Source organism: Poromitra crassiceps, assembly GCF_964638095.1.
Source record: "Poromitra crassiceps genome assembly, chromosome: 12".
Taxonomy (NCBI): domain Eukaryota; kingdom Metazoa; phylum Chordata; class Actinopteri; order Beryciformes; family Melamphaidae; genus Poromitra; species Poromitra crassiceps.
Genome location: NC_139632.1, coordinates 11,698,764 through 11,713,870, shown reverse-complemented (window position 1 = coordinate 11,713,870; position 15,107 = coordinate 11,698,764). Strand labels below are relative to the sequence as shown.

The following is a 15,107-nucleotide window of genomic DNA, read 5'->3' as shown; positions in this document are numbered from 1 at the left end:
TTTTGTTGTTGTTGTGCGCTTTTGTCCTAAAGTCAACAAAACAGCAGTAGACGTACAGTAGGGCTCTTGATGGAATGTAGAACAGCAGGGATTCTGTAATGCAGGCTGGTCCTAAACCATTAAAGGGTCACTTTGCTGATTTTCAACTAGCTTTGTATCATTAAAAAAGCAGTAGTATCCTGTAATCACAATGCAAAGTGTCTGTCTGTGAGTGACTGAGCAGAATTGTGTTCAGCCCCAGCTGTCATTTTACGTGCTATCTCGTTGAATCTTTCGGGAAGTGTAGCGCCCCTGTGGGTGACCTAACAGAGCCATATTTTTGAATTAGGTCATTAGGGCCGGCTAATTGGGCAAAAATGGCTAAATAGTGGCCAAGATTACTCAAGACGGTTTCAGCACCATGGAGAGCTGCAGAGTGGAGGAGCCCACAGGTGCTTTTAACCCATCCAGGCTTGTCCTTCCTCCAGGGGGCAGGCCAGGAGCAGTGAGCGGCTTTCTTGTGTACAGCACCTGGGGACCCACTTCAGATGTTGGCGTCACTGGTCAGATGACAATCTTCTGCATGTTTTTAGTGGGTATATGGATGTTGTATGGAGGAACCCCAGGGGAGCACATGCAAACGCCACAGAAAGGCCCTTTTGATGAGATGGCCCGTGGATGCTGGGGGCATGGGGGGGAAGGCACACCCTTGACGTCCCAGGTGGGAAACCCAGGGCCTTCTAGCTGTGAGGCAACAGCGCAGCCACTGCACCCCCAACAACACACACACACACACACACACACACACACACACACACACACACACACACACACACACACACACACACACACACACACACACACACACACACACACACACACACACACACACACGTCCCCTTCCCACTGTTCATTCACAGCACAACATCATCATGGTGCAGGAAGTACTGTGAATGAAGGTAGAGAGCAATGATAGTGATGATACTAAAACAATACATGTACTGATGGAGGGGTTGTCAAGGAGTGCATGAAAACGTACTTGAGCAAAAACAAAGAGGAGAGTTTTGTGAAAAAATAAAGCAAATACCTGTCAGCATCATAAGCATGTATATTTTACAGAGAAGCAGCCATGTTCTCAATGATGACTGAATACTTGAGCAGAGGGAGGGAGTATTCCATCACCGTTATTATGTATAAGTATTTGTTCTTGACAGCCTGGAGGGAAATACAAGGAATTAGGTCATGCTAAAAACCAATTGAATCTTTATTGAGACTGCACTGTTGGCAACCTGTTTTCCCCTCATTCAGTGTCTTCACATTTTTAATCCTCCCTGCCTGTAGGGGCAGACTGCAGACTAGTCATTCCCGCCAAGCTGCAGAGTGAACAGGAAGTACGATTAGTGTCCTAAAAAACGTCAACAAACAAGCTGCTTTACCTCTCGGCAAAGAGAACCGAATCACCGAATCTGATACAACATACCAAGCCGTAATATTCAATGCCAACGCCTTAAAGCAGCAACATATGTAACGCTAACTATGGGGCGAAGACTTCCACGCGCGTTGTGGTTGAAGTGATTTGCTTTGGTACTCAAACTCAGCGGCTACTTTAGCTAAGTTTGCTAACTTTTGGTCCGCTGATTCGTGTGAAGTCGTTTAGACAGCACCTTAAGCGAATCTCCATTAATATGCGTAGATATTGCTCTGTGTTTAGGTTCAGGAAGGTTGTGGATGTAGTCTTAACTCGCTGTCGTTGACGCGTCGTGTAGTGTTGATAGGATCCAGGCCAGATAGGGTTTGCTCGCCATGGTGTTGCAGCTGCTCTCACCTGTCAACTAGCTGGCTCCTCTCCTCTCCTCTCCCTGGCTGTCTCCCCCTCTGTGACGCCTCCATGGCCCACTGCGGCCCCGACCCCGACCCCAGCGGAGAGGTACTACCATGCACAATGAAACAGTCTCAGAAAGGGAAAACATGATTTAGCTATTAGCTAATTTACCATCTGCAGTCCCACTCCCTGGGCATGTAGACACGGAACAAGCAAATCACTAAAAACATTCATTTATTGACATGCAACACCAAGCCATAACACGTAGTCTCTATACTAATAGTCTATCACACTAACAAATGTACAGACGAATCTAAGATCATGCAACATAAATGCACAGCACATTCATCCAACTGCTACTGTTACAACTGCCAATGAAGTTACAATTCATTACAATTAAAAAAAATCTAGGTCTTGGTAGAAATTAATGTTGACATGACTGGTTGTGCAGTAACCATCTTTTTTTTCACAAGGTGTCAGTGATCATAGCTTCTCAGGGCGGCGTAGACCAGAGCATGAAACCGGTGCTGTTTGAGATCTTCGGGGAGATCTGGACCGTGCAGTCGCGGCTCGGCCAGGGAGTGTCGGCCTCGGTGTACCAGGTCAGCTCTGGCAGAGCCACTACCACCGCCGCTGTCAAGGAGTTCCAGGCCGACACTCAGGGAGGAGACTACGGCTACCTCAAAGAGAGGTCTGTGCTGGAGGACATCCAGGGACATAAGAACATAGGTATCTATCAGCATTCATTTCATCTTGGGAAGCATGCAGGCCTGTAACGTTACCGGACAGGTGTTGTGCTGAAAAGCGATCGATGCATGCAAATACACATACCGGTAACTATGTTCGTGGTAATAGCAAATGTATTTCTTTGTTGTGAAACTTTAACATCTCGTAACCGAATAATCATAATTGTGGCCAAGCAAGGAAGTATTTGCAGTTTATAGGCATGACATTTAAGTTGCATGATTATAGGCAAATTGTATTGTTTCTGATGTTTATGTGTGTTTGGTATGTCTAATATCCTTCTTTAGGCCTATATTTTTAAACTAGACTAACTACGTTTTACAGATGCGTTATATATAAAATAAATAAATAATCTATTTTGCAATTATCCTTATGACTGCATTATTTTTACTTGGTCTGTCTGTGCCTTTGATTATAACCAATCCAGTCCTTTTTTACCAGTTTAAATATCTGCACTCTGACAGCAATCACTTTTTCAGACAACCCCTGTCATATAATGTAGCTTAACATCAAAGTTAGTGAATAGCAATTGGTTTATGTTGAGGTGGATATTGAGTGGCATTTCTAAGTTTTCTTATTACTATGGGGACCAAGAAGATTTCAGCAGATTCTATCTATCATCTATTGGTATTGGATTGGTTTATATCAAGGTGTCTTTCAAGCCTACCTCCACCTTTGTATCTACTAGGTCCAGTACATTATTTTTTCCTTTTGTATTGAGAGCACCTCAAGCCAAACAACATTCAAAAATATGAGAATTCAGCTAAGCCTTACAGTATCTTCAAAAGTAAACACATGGAGAACACGATGCAACACCTTGCAAATAGATTTGTCAGTATGGTGTTTGACTGCACTTGTATTCCATATTAGTTTTATGCTGGCGTCTGTGTTTGTTATTTATTGCAAGATGCTGCAAAACATGGTGTTCCCAGCATTGCTAATAGGCAAGTTCAGGGACCCTAGTTGAGAATGTTTTTTTAGAGGAGACCAAGTCTAATGAAAAATAACAGTATTCTTGTCTTGTGGCGACTCAGGGATCATAAACAGGCAGAGATAACCTGATGCTCCCAGATGGATAGTTTTGTTTTCTGATCTCATAATCTCGCGCAAATCCAGCCTGGTTAAGACAGAGATGCTTTGGAGCAGCAAACACACAGTTGTGTGTTACATTCACATCATATTAGGAGAGTAGCCTAACCATCGGAACGACTTCACATTCAAACTTGTCTGAAGCTGTCAATGTCATGTTTCTTTCACAATAATCAACACACATGCCCTTAGTGGGTGATATATTTGGATTGATGTTTCACAGCAAACCCCATTTTTCATTTATGCTTTATTTATTCAGGTAGTGTCATTTACATAAGAGCAAACATGTGAAAGCTGAGCTGAGAACAGTATGTTTTCTTCTAACTACTTGACAGCTGAGGCAAACAGTATTTCTAGTAGGATGTGCTTATCTGCTGTCTTTCCCACATCACGTGAATACAGCGACAGTAATAGGCATCGCTGTTCCTAATGCCAGACTCGCTCTCCTCCTGTTTCCCAGTGACGCTGTACGGAGTGTTCACCAATCATAGCTGTATGGGCGTGTCCACCCGCTGTCTCCTGCTGGAGCTCTTGGATGTCAGTGTGTCCGAGCTGCTGGTGAGAGGCAGCATCCAGACGGCCAGCACTGGTACCCAGGGTGGGAGGTAAGCCATGTGATGTCACTGTTGCACATACATCGGCCTGAAGGTGGCGGGCGGCCTGCCACAATATCATGACACTCCACTATACAGTACATTAGGGCTGCACAATTTATCGAATCGCAATCGAAATCGCAATATGTACCTACAGTACAGAGATTCCCCAAAGTGATAAAGTATCATACAGGAGCTTATTGTGTTACTCTCCACTGGAACCAATACTGATGAAATAATTGTAGGGTTACTAGCTCGTTAAAGCAGGGCTACTCACTGCACCTATTCAATGGCAGGGAAACTCTGTGATACACATTACAGCATTTAAATGAAGAATTAACTTACAAAAAAACAAAAACATATTTGAACTATTGAATGAATCTATATAAATTTGGCAACGTGGGCAGTGTTTGTTTCAGTTTTGTGTCCCGGTTGTCCCGGAAGTGATATCACACACACCCCCACACCTACACACAAGAAGGCATTGTGACATGCCAATAGTGCAGGCGAGGCCATGCAGCAGCTGAGCTGCGGGCAAGGATGCGCAGCGGCCGAGCTGCATATGCGAGCTGCAGGGCGGGCAAGCGAGCCCGTAGCAATCGAGCCTAGTAAAATGTGCAAAGAAAATTCATTGAAGGTTTTCCAAACTATTTTTAAGTAGCTGTGGGCAGAGTAGAACCTCTACCATAATGGATGTGGACAACACTGGCTCCCCAATATTGAATATTCATGATAAAAGGCCAATATCAACCAACATATTGGTCTAACCGTGCTATGTTGTTTACTGATTGTCTGCCATGAGAGGACAGTGTACCTAATGGCACTGCTCATACACGTAAAGCCTCTTTGAGCCTGTTATGGCCATGCATATGTCAATTCAATTTCATTTTACCCACATAATAGTGATTTGAGCGCTAAGGCATTGGTGGGAACTGGGAATGTTGTTTTATTCTACTTCATGACCTCCTTTTCAGCAGACCCCAGCAAGGCCACTCCATGTGGCTGGTCCAGCACTGTGGCCGAGACGTCCTGGAGGCCCTGGCCTTCCTCCACAGGGAAGGCTACGTCCACGCCGACCTGAAGCCGCGCAACGTCCTCTGGAGTGCCGACGACCAGTGCTTCAAACTCATCGACTTCGGCCTCAGCTTCAAAGAGGGAAACCAGGTGGGCGTTTGTGGCTTACCAAAAGAGGAACGAGGGCGCTCATGGGAGTCTAACCAGGGTTCCCACTGGTCCTTGAAATATTTGAACGTTTGTGAATTTGAGGGGCGGGAAATCAAGGCCTTGGAACGTTTTTGAAAATAGACATAAATACACATGGATCATTGAAAGAGCTTGAATTTATATATTTCATCGTAGAAAGGAAATTGAAGTTAATGTTTTTTTTACTAAACATTAATTGGGTCTGGAAAGTCCTTGAACTTGATGTTTAAGAAGGTGTGGGAACCCTGTGTAACAAGCATGAGCAAATCCAGGGTGTTTCTATTCCCTGCTCCTTCCCCTCCGAGTCCTTCTCTCCTTTCATTCTTTCACCCTCCATCCTCACCCTCTTTCCCTCTCTCTTTATCACCACCACTCCCTCCTCCCATTCAATCATGAGAGACTCATTCTTTGGTTAACAATTATTTATTACGTGTGCTAGAGAACGATTATTTACATGTGAATAATGATTATGAAATGTACAAAGTCTTTGGCGATTGGACTCCATCATGACGTCGCCCTGACGTCATCGTGATTATGAAGGGTGTAGTGAAGCTGAGAGTAGAACAGGATATCCCCCTATGGAGTCTAGACCTGGTCGTGGTGAGGAGGACTCTAGAGATCTTGATCGATGAGAAGATGAGCGGGCTTCTGGAAATCTCCGACCTGGGAGCCTGAGTGATGAACTGGAGGTGAATGGGGGTGGAGGAGGGTCTGAAATGACAGCAGGCGCACGAGAGAGGAGAACAGATTTCAAAGTTGACAGCAGCATTGGCTGAATTAGGAAATATGGCTGGCTCTGATTGGTTAATCAACTGGGGCCGGTTGCACCAACTGGTCTTAACTATGCCTGGTCGTAACTCCTACGTCGGTCTTAGTTAAGACCATGGACTTACGCCTGTTGCACCAACACGGCTTATGTCTGGTCTTAACTATGCTGGTCGTAGCAATGCGCGTCCATGTGAATTGTCGGGGAATGCCCTCTGATTGGCCCACAAATGTGCCTCGCGCCGTCACCCACTACTGTATGTGCGTCACTACACCCTCCCTCCTCCCACCCCCTCCTCCTGTAGAAGCCCCTGGGGAAAATGGCGGCGCCCATTAGTATCAGGCAGTCTGAATGAAATTGAATGTAACGTTCCCAATTCTATGTATTAACTTCTAAAAAACGAACGGCAACATTTTGGAAGGCGGGTTAGGTTAACTACCGGTAGTTAGTTATAATCTAACGTCGTGCTTTCAAAGACGGCGAACTGGCGATGTTACGACGATGACGGTCAAAAAGGTCTCCGCGGAGATCTCTGTTACAGGCAGGCTCTACGCCTCCTCCTGACGAGGCGTAGGAGTTACGCCTGGTCTTAGTGAAAATAAGGCTTAAGTCGTCTTGGTGCAACCGGCGTAGCTGTTAGGTCGTAAAGTTACGACCAACTTAGCTTAAGACCAGTGTAAGACCAGTTGGTGCAACCGGCCCCTGGAGTGTTACACCATCTAATCAGCTGGTACAGTACAATCACTGATACTAAACAGTAGGGGTGGGGGGAAAAATCGATTCACCTAAGTATCGCGATTTTTAATGTCACGATTTTTTGGATCGATCTTTTATTCCAGAATCGATAATCGCAAATTTAAAAAAATTTTTTTTTTTTTTTTTTTTGGGTGCTTGCAGTCAGGCCACTCACTGAACAGCAGACCAGGCGCCGCCTACTGGTTTACAAGTGGTTTTATTACTTTATTAGTTAGTCTGAAGTAATAATTACACTTCAGGGTTAAAGTGGGTGCATCTCATTGTAAAATTGGACTTCAAACGGCCCAAATCTGGCTTCAAACGGCCCAAATTTCACGCGCGTTGGCCCATATCACCCTGGCCTGCTTGGTATCTAATGCCCGGCCTGAATTATGATCCCAGTCCGCCCCTGTTTTTAACTATATCGCCCAGCCCTACTCATGATATATAATATACAGTCTCTAGTGTATGATTCAACTTTTCCCATGTTCTAATCTAGTGTAAAAAAGCAAACAAACTGAAAAAAGAAAAGAAAAAAATAAACAAAAATCGCAATAAATCGTAATATCGAATCGCAATAATCGTAGAATCGCAATACTTAAGAATCGCAATATAAATCGAATCGGCACCCAAGAATCGTGATAGTATCGAATCGGGAGATAAGTGAATCGCCACAGCCCTACTAAACAGCCGATACCAGCAGGGGAGAGAGAGTGGAATGATGAATGAATGACATAGGTCTTCCTGTTTGAACTATAAGCGACATTTCTAACCCCCTCCCTGCCTCGCCCTCCTCCCCGCAGGACGTCAAGTACATCCAGACGGACGGGTACCGCGCCCCGGAGGCTGAGCTCCAGAACAGCCTGGCCCAGGCCGGGGTGGAGCTGGAGGGGGACTCGGGCTGCACGGCCGCCGTGGACCTGTGGAGCCTGGGAATCATCCTGCTGGAGATGTACTCAGGAATCAAACTCAAAGAAACCGTCCGCTCCAAGGAGTGGAAGGTACGCCAACGCCCCGGCTCTGGGTGTGATACAGACACACATTATGTTCCAAAGTTCGATGGAATAAGAAATAATAAGAATCATATGCAAGTAAATAGCAAGTCAATCTTCATGGAAATTAGGGTAACACTTTCTATGAAGGTCATGTTTATAATGCATTATGAGCACATTCATAATACTTAATAAAGCGTTATAAATGCATTATAGTTATTATATATTTTTTTATGGTCTATCCAGTAATGCTTAAACCCTTGTTGCAATGGCAAAACATCATGCTATCTGTCTACTTCCCTCTCCCTCAGGACAACAGCGCTGCCATAGTAGACCACATCTTTGCCAGCGACAGCCTGGTGTGCCCTGCCATCCCCGTCTATCACCTCAGAGACCTTCTCAAAAGGTAATTCATCACAGCGAAAGTTGCAATCCAGCCCAATGTGTTGGGGTTCAGAACCTCTACAGTCATAGGTTTACATTGACCTTTGACCCAGCCAATGTGTTGGGGTTCAGAACCTCTACAGTCGTAGGTTTACATTGACCTTTTGCCTCTTTGTACCTGTAGCATGCTTCACAACAATCCCAAGCACAGATGCACAGCTGAAACTGCCCTGCTGAGCCCATTCTTTAGCATTCCCTTTGGTATGTGTCAATATTTGAGACATAACACCCAGATTAAGGCATAGCTCTCCAGTTCGCCACGTTTACTTATCTGTGTGTGTGTGTGTGTGTGTGTGTGTGTGTGTGTGTGTGTGTGTGTGTGTGTGTGTGTGTGTGTGTGTGTGTGTGTGTGTGTGTGTGTGTGTGCGTCTGTGTGCGTCTGTGTGCGTGCGTGTGCGTGTGTGTGTCTCTGACAGCTCCTCACATTGAGGACCTAGTTCTGCTACCCTCTCCTGTCCTGCGTCTGCTCAACCTGATTGACGACAGCCATCTGCACAATGAAGAGGAGTATGAAGGTACAGCCACCAAAATAATGCATTTGATGTGGGGAGACTGCCAGACTTAGCCATGTATCATTTGAGCTTATTTACCATTTAACTATATGTTCTATTTACTCACTGTTAGATCATTCTAGTCACCTATTATCACAAAATAAATGAATTGTCAAGCTTTGTCAAAAGATGTCAGCGGCACCAGCAGTAGTGTGTTGGTTTTATTTTCTCATGACAGTACTTGCACTTGCAAACAGGTTGAACATCAGAGCTGTCATTAGCTGTGTTCAGTTGCAAATGAGTCATAATAAGTACTAACGTAAAATAATAATAAGTGCTAAAGTCATATTGTCTGTCTTTGTTGTTCACAGATATCCTGGAGGACATGAAAGAGGAGTGCCAGAAGTATGGCTCTGTGGTTTCTCTGCTCATCCCCAAGGAGAACCCAGGGAAAGGACAGGTTAGACTAAACCCTCCCCATCTAAAAGAGGAGAACCCAGGGAAAGGACAGGTTAGACTAAACCCTCCCCATCTAAAAGAGGAGAACCCAGGGAAAGGACAGGTTAGACTAAACCCTCCCCATCTAAAAGAGGAGAACCAAATCTGCACCACTTCAACACCTGGGTGTGATTTTTCATTCTTGGTGTGAAATTTGAACAAAAATTCCTCTTTTCTATCTAAGTGGAGTGGCACTTTATAGAAGCTTTAACACCGGCCTTGAAAGCCGTAAAATGCACGTAAAATGAGATCCGCGCCTCCGATGTGAAAGTTGTGAAGGCGGGTTGGTGGGTAATTGTTGTACGCCTTTCGTTCTGCCAGTGGACCTAGTCACAACACCGGGTTACCCTGCAACCAGCCTCCACCTGAAAGCGTAGGAGCGGCAAGCCGGAACGGTGCGAATGGTCAGCTCATTCATAAAAAAAGGAGGAATACTCCGTGCCTAGTAAGTAGGTTAGGCTTTATGCTCAAACGATGTTGACATTAGTAGGTAAAATTAACGGATACAATACAAACACAATCGGTTCCGATTGTGTTTACACTTCCTGTTACTAACAGTCTCTCAAGACAAACTGTCTCTTCTACATAAGGTGAATACAATCAGTGTGTTCCCTGTCCTTTCCTCTTTCTTTCTTTCTTTCTCTCTCTCTCTCTCACTCGTTCATCCCCATGCTGTCTGTGTGTCCGCCAGGTGTTTGTGGAGTACGCCAACTCCAGCGACTCCAAAGAGGCTCAGAGGCTGCTGACCGGCCGCACCTTCGACGGGAAGTTTGTGGTGGCCACCTTCTACCCCCTCAGCGCTTATAAGAGAGGTTACCTGTACCAGACCGTGCAGTGAGCGCCCCCTCAGCCCCAAGCTCCAACTACACCTCTGCAACACAAACCATCTGCGTAGGGGCAGCACAAAGGAGCATCCATGTTTCTTTTCAAGGCGTCTTTTTCCCACAAACGTAACTGGCCTACGGATATAGACTCAGTTATACATACATTACATATATAGTATAGTTAAAATCAAACGTAATACCTGCAATACTTGCATGTTCTCATAATGCTGTTTGCTACGATCAAATTGTGGTTAATGCAGAGAGTAGAACTCAAACGCACAAAGTCACTCCTGCCATCTTCGCTCTGTGCGCTGCTCTATCGCTGCCCATCCATCCAATGCTTCAACGTGACCTGTATCTCTCTCCTCTAGGACAGAGGTTCCCAAACTAAGCCCCAGGGCACCCCGGGGGGGTCGTGGAAAGGGTCCCAGGGCATCCCGGGGTGGGGTCGTTGAAAGGGTCCCAGGGCATCCCGGGGTGGGGTCGTTGAAAGGGTCCCAGGGCATCCCTAGCCAATGTATAAGAATAGACTGACAAGAACAGTCTGTGGGTTTATGGCCTTAAGTGCATTTATCCAGGGCCTCCTTGACATGACCACGTTTGGGAATCCCTGTTCTACGTCACGTCTGAATCGGTCTGTCCGGAGTAATTAATTTGTGAAACGTTCCATCTCGTCAGCGAACTCAGGGATGTGATCAGGAATGTTAAAACAAGGCAGGAAAAAACACACACGCCTAAAATCCTGAAAACAAAAATCGCCCTGAAAATCACCTCCCTGTGAACTGATGGTATTCTGTGGTGAACGTTGTTGTCCTTCACTGCCGCTGAAAATGCCGATGTGATTATGTTATCCTTGCCTATTTATATTGAAACTTCATAGAGGGGAGGCGGCGCGGTACAAGGGGTATATCGTCTGCCTGCTCCTGCTACAGTTTTCAGGGAGGAATGGTTTGGAGTGACCATCCACTAGCGGTTATCACTCACTCACTGTCATTGTCTGAGCATACCAAGGGATCCTAGTGCCCCCTGCTGTAGCCTTATGCTTTGTAGCTTATTTACAAAAGTCTATACTCAAGAGTGTATTTATACAATCCATTGTCTATGCTCTCCTTTGATGATTACATACAGAGAGCTTTGTGTTTCAACACCAACACTTTCTACAATATTTTGGCTCCATAGTCATGTGACTTAAGTGGAATAATATAATGCAGTGACAGACTGGTGACGTTAAGCCTGTCTGCTTTCATTTGTGGCAAATTGATAAATTGTTGAACTTCACCATTATTTAATTTACAAGAAGTTATTATGATTATTATTATTATTGCTCAGTTAGATTTAGCTAGACGTATTCTCTGTAAAGCCCTCTGAGACATGTCTGTGAATTAGGGCTATATACAAATACATGTGACTTGACACACTTTTGAGAATGTAGAATAATGGCTATTTTGACCATAGTTTCACTGTTATCTCTCTACCTACAATACAGATAGTCATGGAATTCTGGACAAAATCATATCTAACAATACAAAAATATTCTTGTATTGTCTGAGAGACAAAAAAATCACCAAATGGGGGTCCTTGGCATTAATATGGACTAAATTAGGGATCCCTTAATATGAAAAGGCTTGAGAATCACTGATTTCTATGATGTCGGTGGTGTGGTCATATCCATTAATTGCAGACGTGTAGAGCGCATTGCACAATTGCCTCCACATTGAAAATGACTACTTTATGAACATGATATTAACCTGCCCAAATTGGAGAAGGTGTGCATTGTATAATGGGTCCAGCATTCATTTATGTAACTGTAGTTTCACCTGTTAGAAAATGTCCTCTAAATACAGCCAGTAGTCTGTACTGTGACCTCGGAGTCATTGTGTCATTCCACATCTAAAGTAACAGTATGGAGCCAAAGCATAGCAAGGTGTTGCTGTTCGTGTTCTCATGGAGCTGATTGAGAAGGCAGACACAGCCATTGTGTAACTCCAGCTTGTAGGTGCTTTTTCTAACTGCTGCTCCACCCTGAGAGGAAGAGTTTTTAAAGATCCTGCAGCACGAATACAGGATGTGAGGCGGAGATACTTCTGAAACGGCTTCCCTCAGCTGGAAGGTGTGAACTTCAATTCTGAAACTGAACAGTATAACGTTCTGACGTGTTCAAATGCTACTGTCAGTATTTCTGTTAGTTTGTGGGTAGATGGCTACAGCTTGACTTAAAATGTCCATAAACATGCTTGATAAGTCTGAGTAGAAGACGAGATGAGTTAGTAGCATGTTTTTTTTTCTTTCTGTTTTCCTCCCCCCCCCCCCCTCAGTGTAGTATGCTCCTAGGAGTAGAATCAGAACTGCTTTCATTCTGCTGTGGATCGAGTCCATCTTGTTGTAACAGTGGGGGTGCAGCACTCGTCAAGCCCACCAACGGCCTGACATCTGCATAAGTGCCCTGTGAGATTCACAAGCTGGCTAACTAACCAAACCGCTGCTAACGCAACAGGTGGCACTATAGCTAACGAACCAAACTGCTGCTAACACAACGGGTGGCGCTACACTTTGTATGCATCGATTCATTATGTAGCCTGAGCCTCTGCCTTAGAAAATCATTCCCTCCCACCTGATGTAGTCCGGCCCAGTGACAAAAAAACAAAAGTCTTCTCGTTTCTTTTAGAATACAGTAAAAACTGAGTAGTCCTCTATTTCAAGTTCTTCCTAAAATGGCACATTGCCAGTTTGTACTGTAACTGCTGTTGTTGAAGTGAAGAGCTCACATAGGTTCCCCTATCTTGTAGAGCACAAACAGAGAACCAAGGTCAGGCCCTATTCAGTCAAAATGGGCGACAAGATTTCAGCATATGAGTAGAAGCAGCAGCATATCTAAAGTTGTTCTGAGACTGCTGTGGAAACCTATTTCATTTGAATAACGTTCCGTTTCTCCTTCCCATTTGTCCAGAGCAGAATATGTTGGAATTATACACCTACATATCCCCTTCAGTTCGGGTAACGGGCCGCTAACCCAGAGCGGGTGTTGAGAAATCTGAAAAAGCTGCACTGATGTGTTGTCCAAAGCATATTTTTCTACAATGCTTTTATTTCCATAATCTTGAAAATGTGAATTCCAAAGGCGCCACTAGAGAGCAGCGGTGGCCTACTCTGAGAATCCTGGTTTGATTCTGAACATGAATTGGATCTGAATTAGACTGCAACCACTCGACTACAGCACTTTGTTTTTATTAGCCACCTGTGGTACATCAAAATCCACCTATTTTTGTACTTCCTCGCATATTTCTGTAGTGTGTTCGCCTACCTGCAGTCTCAGCGACCCCCTGTATTTATTCCTGAATGAACTGACGGATGTAGAAGCTAGCTTGATTTCAATGTTTGAATTATTTCTCTTTACCAGACACTTGTGAGTAGTCTCCATGTTGTTGTTGTTTGGGGGGTGGGTGACGAGCAACTCTCCTCCCACAGTGTCTGGTGAATTCTACTTTGAAAATGCCAAGATATTCCTTTAAGGCATTTGAGTTTTGATTTTGTCTTCGGTTTGAATTTGTGATATAGCTCCATATCTAGTGACGAGTCTCCTTATAAATATGTGACTCCGCTTCAGAAGTGCTCTCCTAAAGACAAGCGTTATGGTTAAGATCTGTAGGTGTCTGCAGCAGTGCTGATCTGTCGTAGCTGTCCAGGTCCACTGAAAAGAGAAACTGATCATAGATCAGCCTTCTCACGTGACATCTGGGTCTTGATCTCTATGGCTTATTATTGTACTGTAGTGCATCGGTATGTGAGGTTGTCTGGCGACTTGGCTAAGTTTGGGAATGCCTAACAAATCAGTGTGCAACAGGATGGGAATTACACGGAGACCATGGCCTCTGTTGCCCACTGAGATCCCTAAGGCCACCTTGGCCTCTTTTTTTTTAACACACAATTCAGAAGAATCGCTCTTCACGATGTCAATAGAGCAATGGCCTTTGTGCCCTGTCGTGTGGCCTTGTGCCCCCCAAATAAAGAAATAAAAAGTCAAAAATTTCGACGCCGAAGGCCAGATGGCCTTGCCCCTAAAATGATCAAATTCCCACCCTGGTGGGCAAGTTGTGCTATTTATCAGGCGATGGTGAGAGTGTACACTTGGATAACCCTTAAGAGGCAGTGAGTTTGTGGCTGCGTTACGATGGCATGAACATGAGGGGTCTGATGCACTGGGATGTTTGAGCAGTATTACCCAGCACTTCTGCTGTTTGTGGAATCACAAATACGTGTTGTGAAAGTGATGATGCATGAAACCGGGCCAGGCAGAGGCCCCTGATATCCATACTACCTACTAATGGCTGAACACTGACAGCTAGAGGTGATAATGTAAAGGTGCACAGAGACAAACTAAGAGTCTGATTCATAAAAGATAGAAATAAATATGACAGTTATCTTTTAGTCATTTTGTAATTTTTGTGACACGAGCATCCATTGAAGAGCCACTATTGAAAGCGTACTGTCGTCATTGTGAATGCGCTGCAACATGACTGGTTTATATTGTTGGTCAACTTCTGCCACGCCCACATACTTGATGGTAGCACTGATAGTGGTCAAGATGATCTTCTGCCTCAATATGAATCCGTTAAAAATAGCATCTCTGTTTGGTGTGTGTTAATGTCAACAATGGGGCTATTCTTGGTTGTTGATTGAGTTTTCGGTCTCTACAGGAAAGGGCATAGCGGGTTTTCTATGAACGGGTTCTACCTTAGCGTTGTTTCGTGTTATTGCTCTGCCTGCGTGAATGGAAATTATTGACGAGAACGCAAACCACTTGATCTAACTACTGGTAATAAGTGTTATATGCGAGTCTGTTGCCGCTCACACCTGCTTAATCCAGCTTTGTCCACCAGGCGGCAGTTGACCTGAATGATTTAATATTAAGTTGTTTTCTGCATGTCAG

At 44.6% G+C, this 15,107-nt stretch overlaps 1 protein-coding gene across 1 annotated transcript; it reads left to right on the top strand.

The window, feature by feature from the left end:
• Window positions 1-1,858: 1,858 nt before the first annotated feature.
• uhmk1 (U2AF homology motif (UHM) kinase 1) lies at window positions 1,859-11,425 on the top strand. Its single transcript, XM_083647559.1, has 11 exons — window positions 1,859-1,906; window positions 2,275-2,530; window positions 4,095-4,239; window positions 5,205-5,391; window positions 7,735-7,932; window positions 8,235-8,329; window positions 8,492-8,568; window positions 8,784-8,882; window positions 9,230-9,318; window positions 10,048-10,622; window positions 10,693-11,425. The coding sequence occupies exons 1-10, from the start codon at window positions 1,868-1,870 to the stop codon at window positions 10,192-10,194; spliced, it is 1,332 nt and encodes a 443-aa protein (XP_083503685.1). The 5' UTR covers window positions 1,859-1,867; the 3' UTR covers window positions 10,195-10,622; window positions 10,693-11,425.
• The last annotated feature ends 3,682 nt before the right edge of the window (window positions 11,426-15,107 follow it).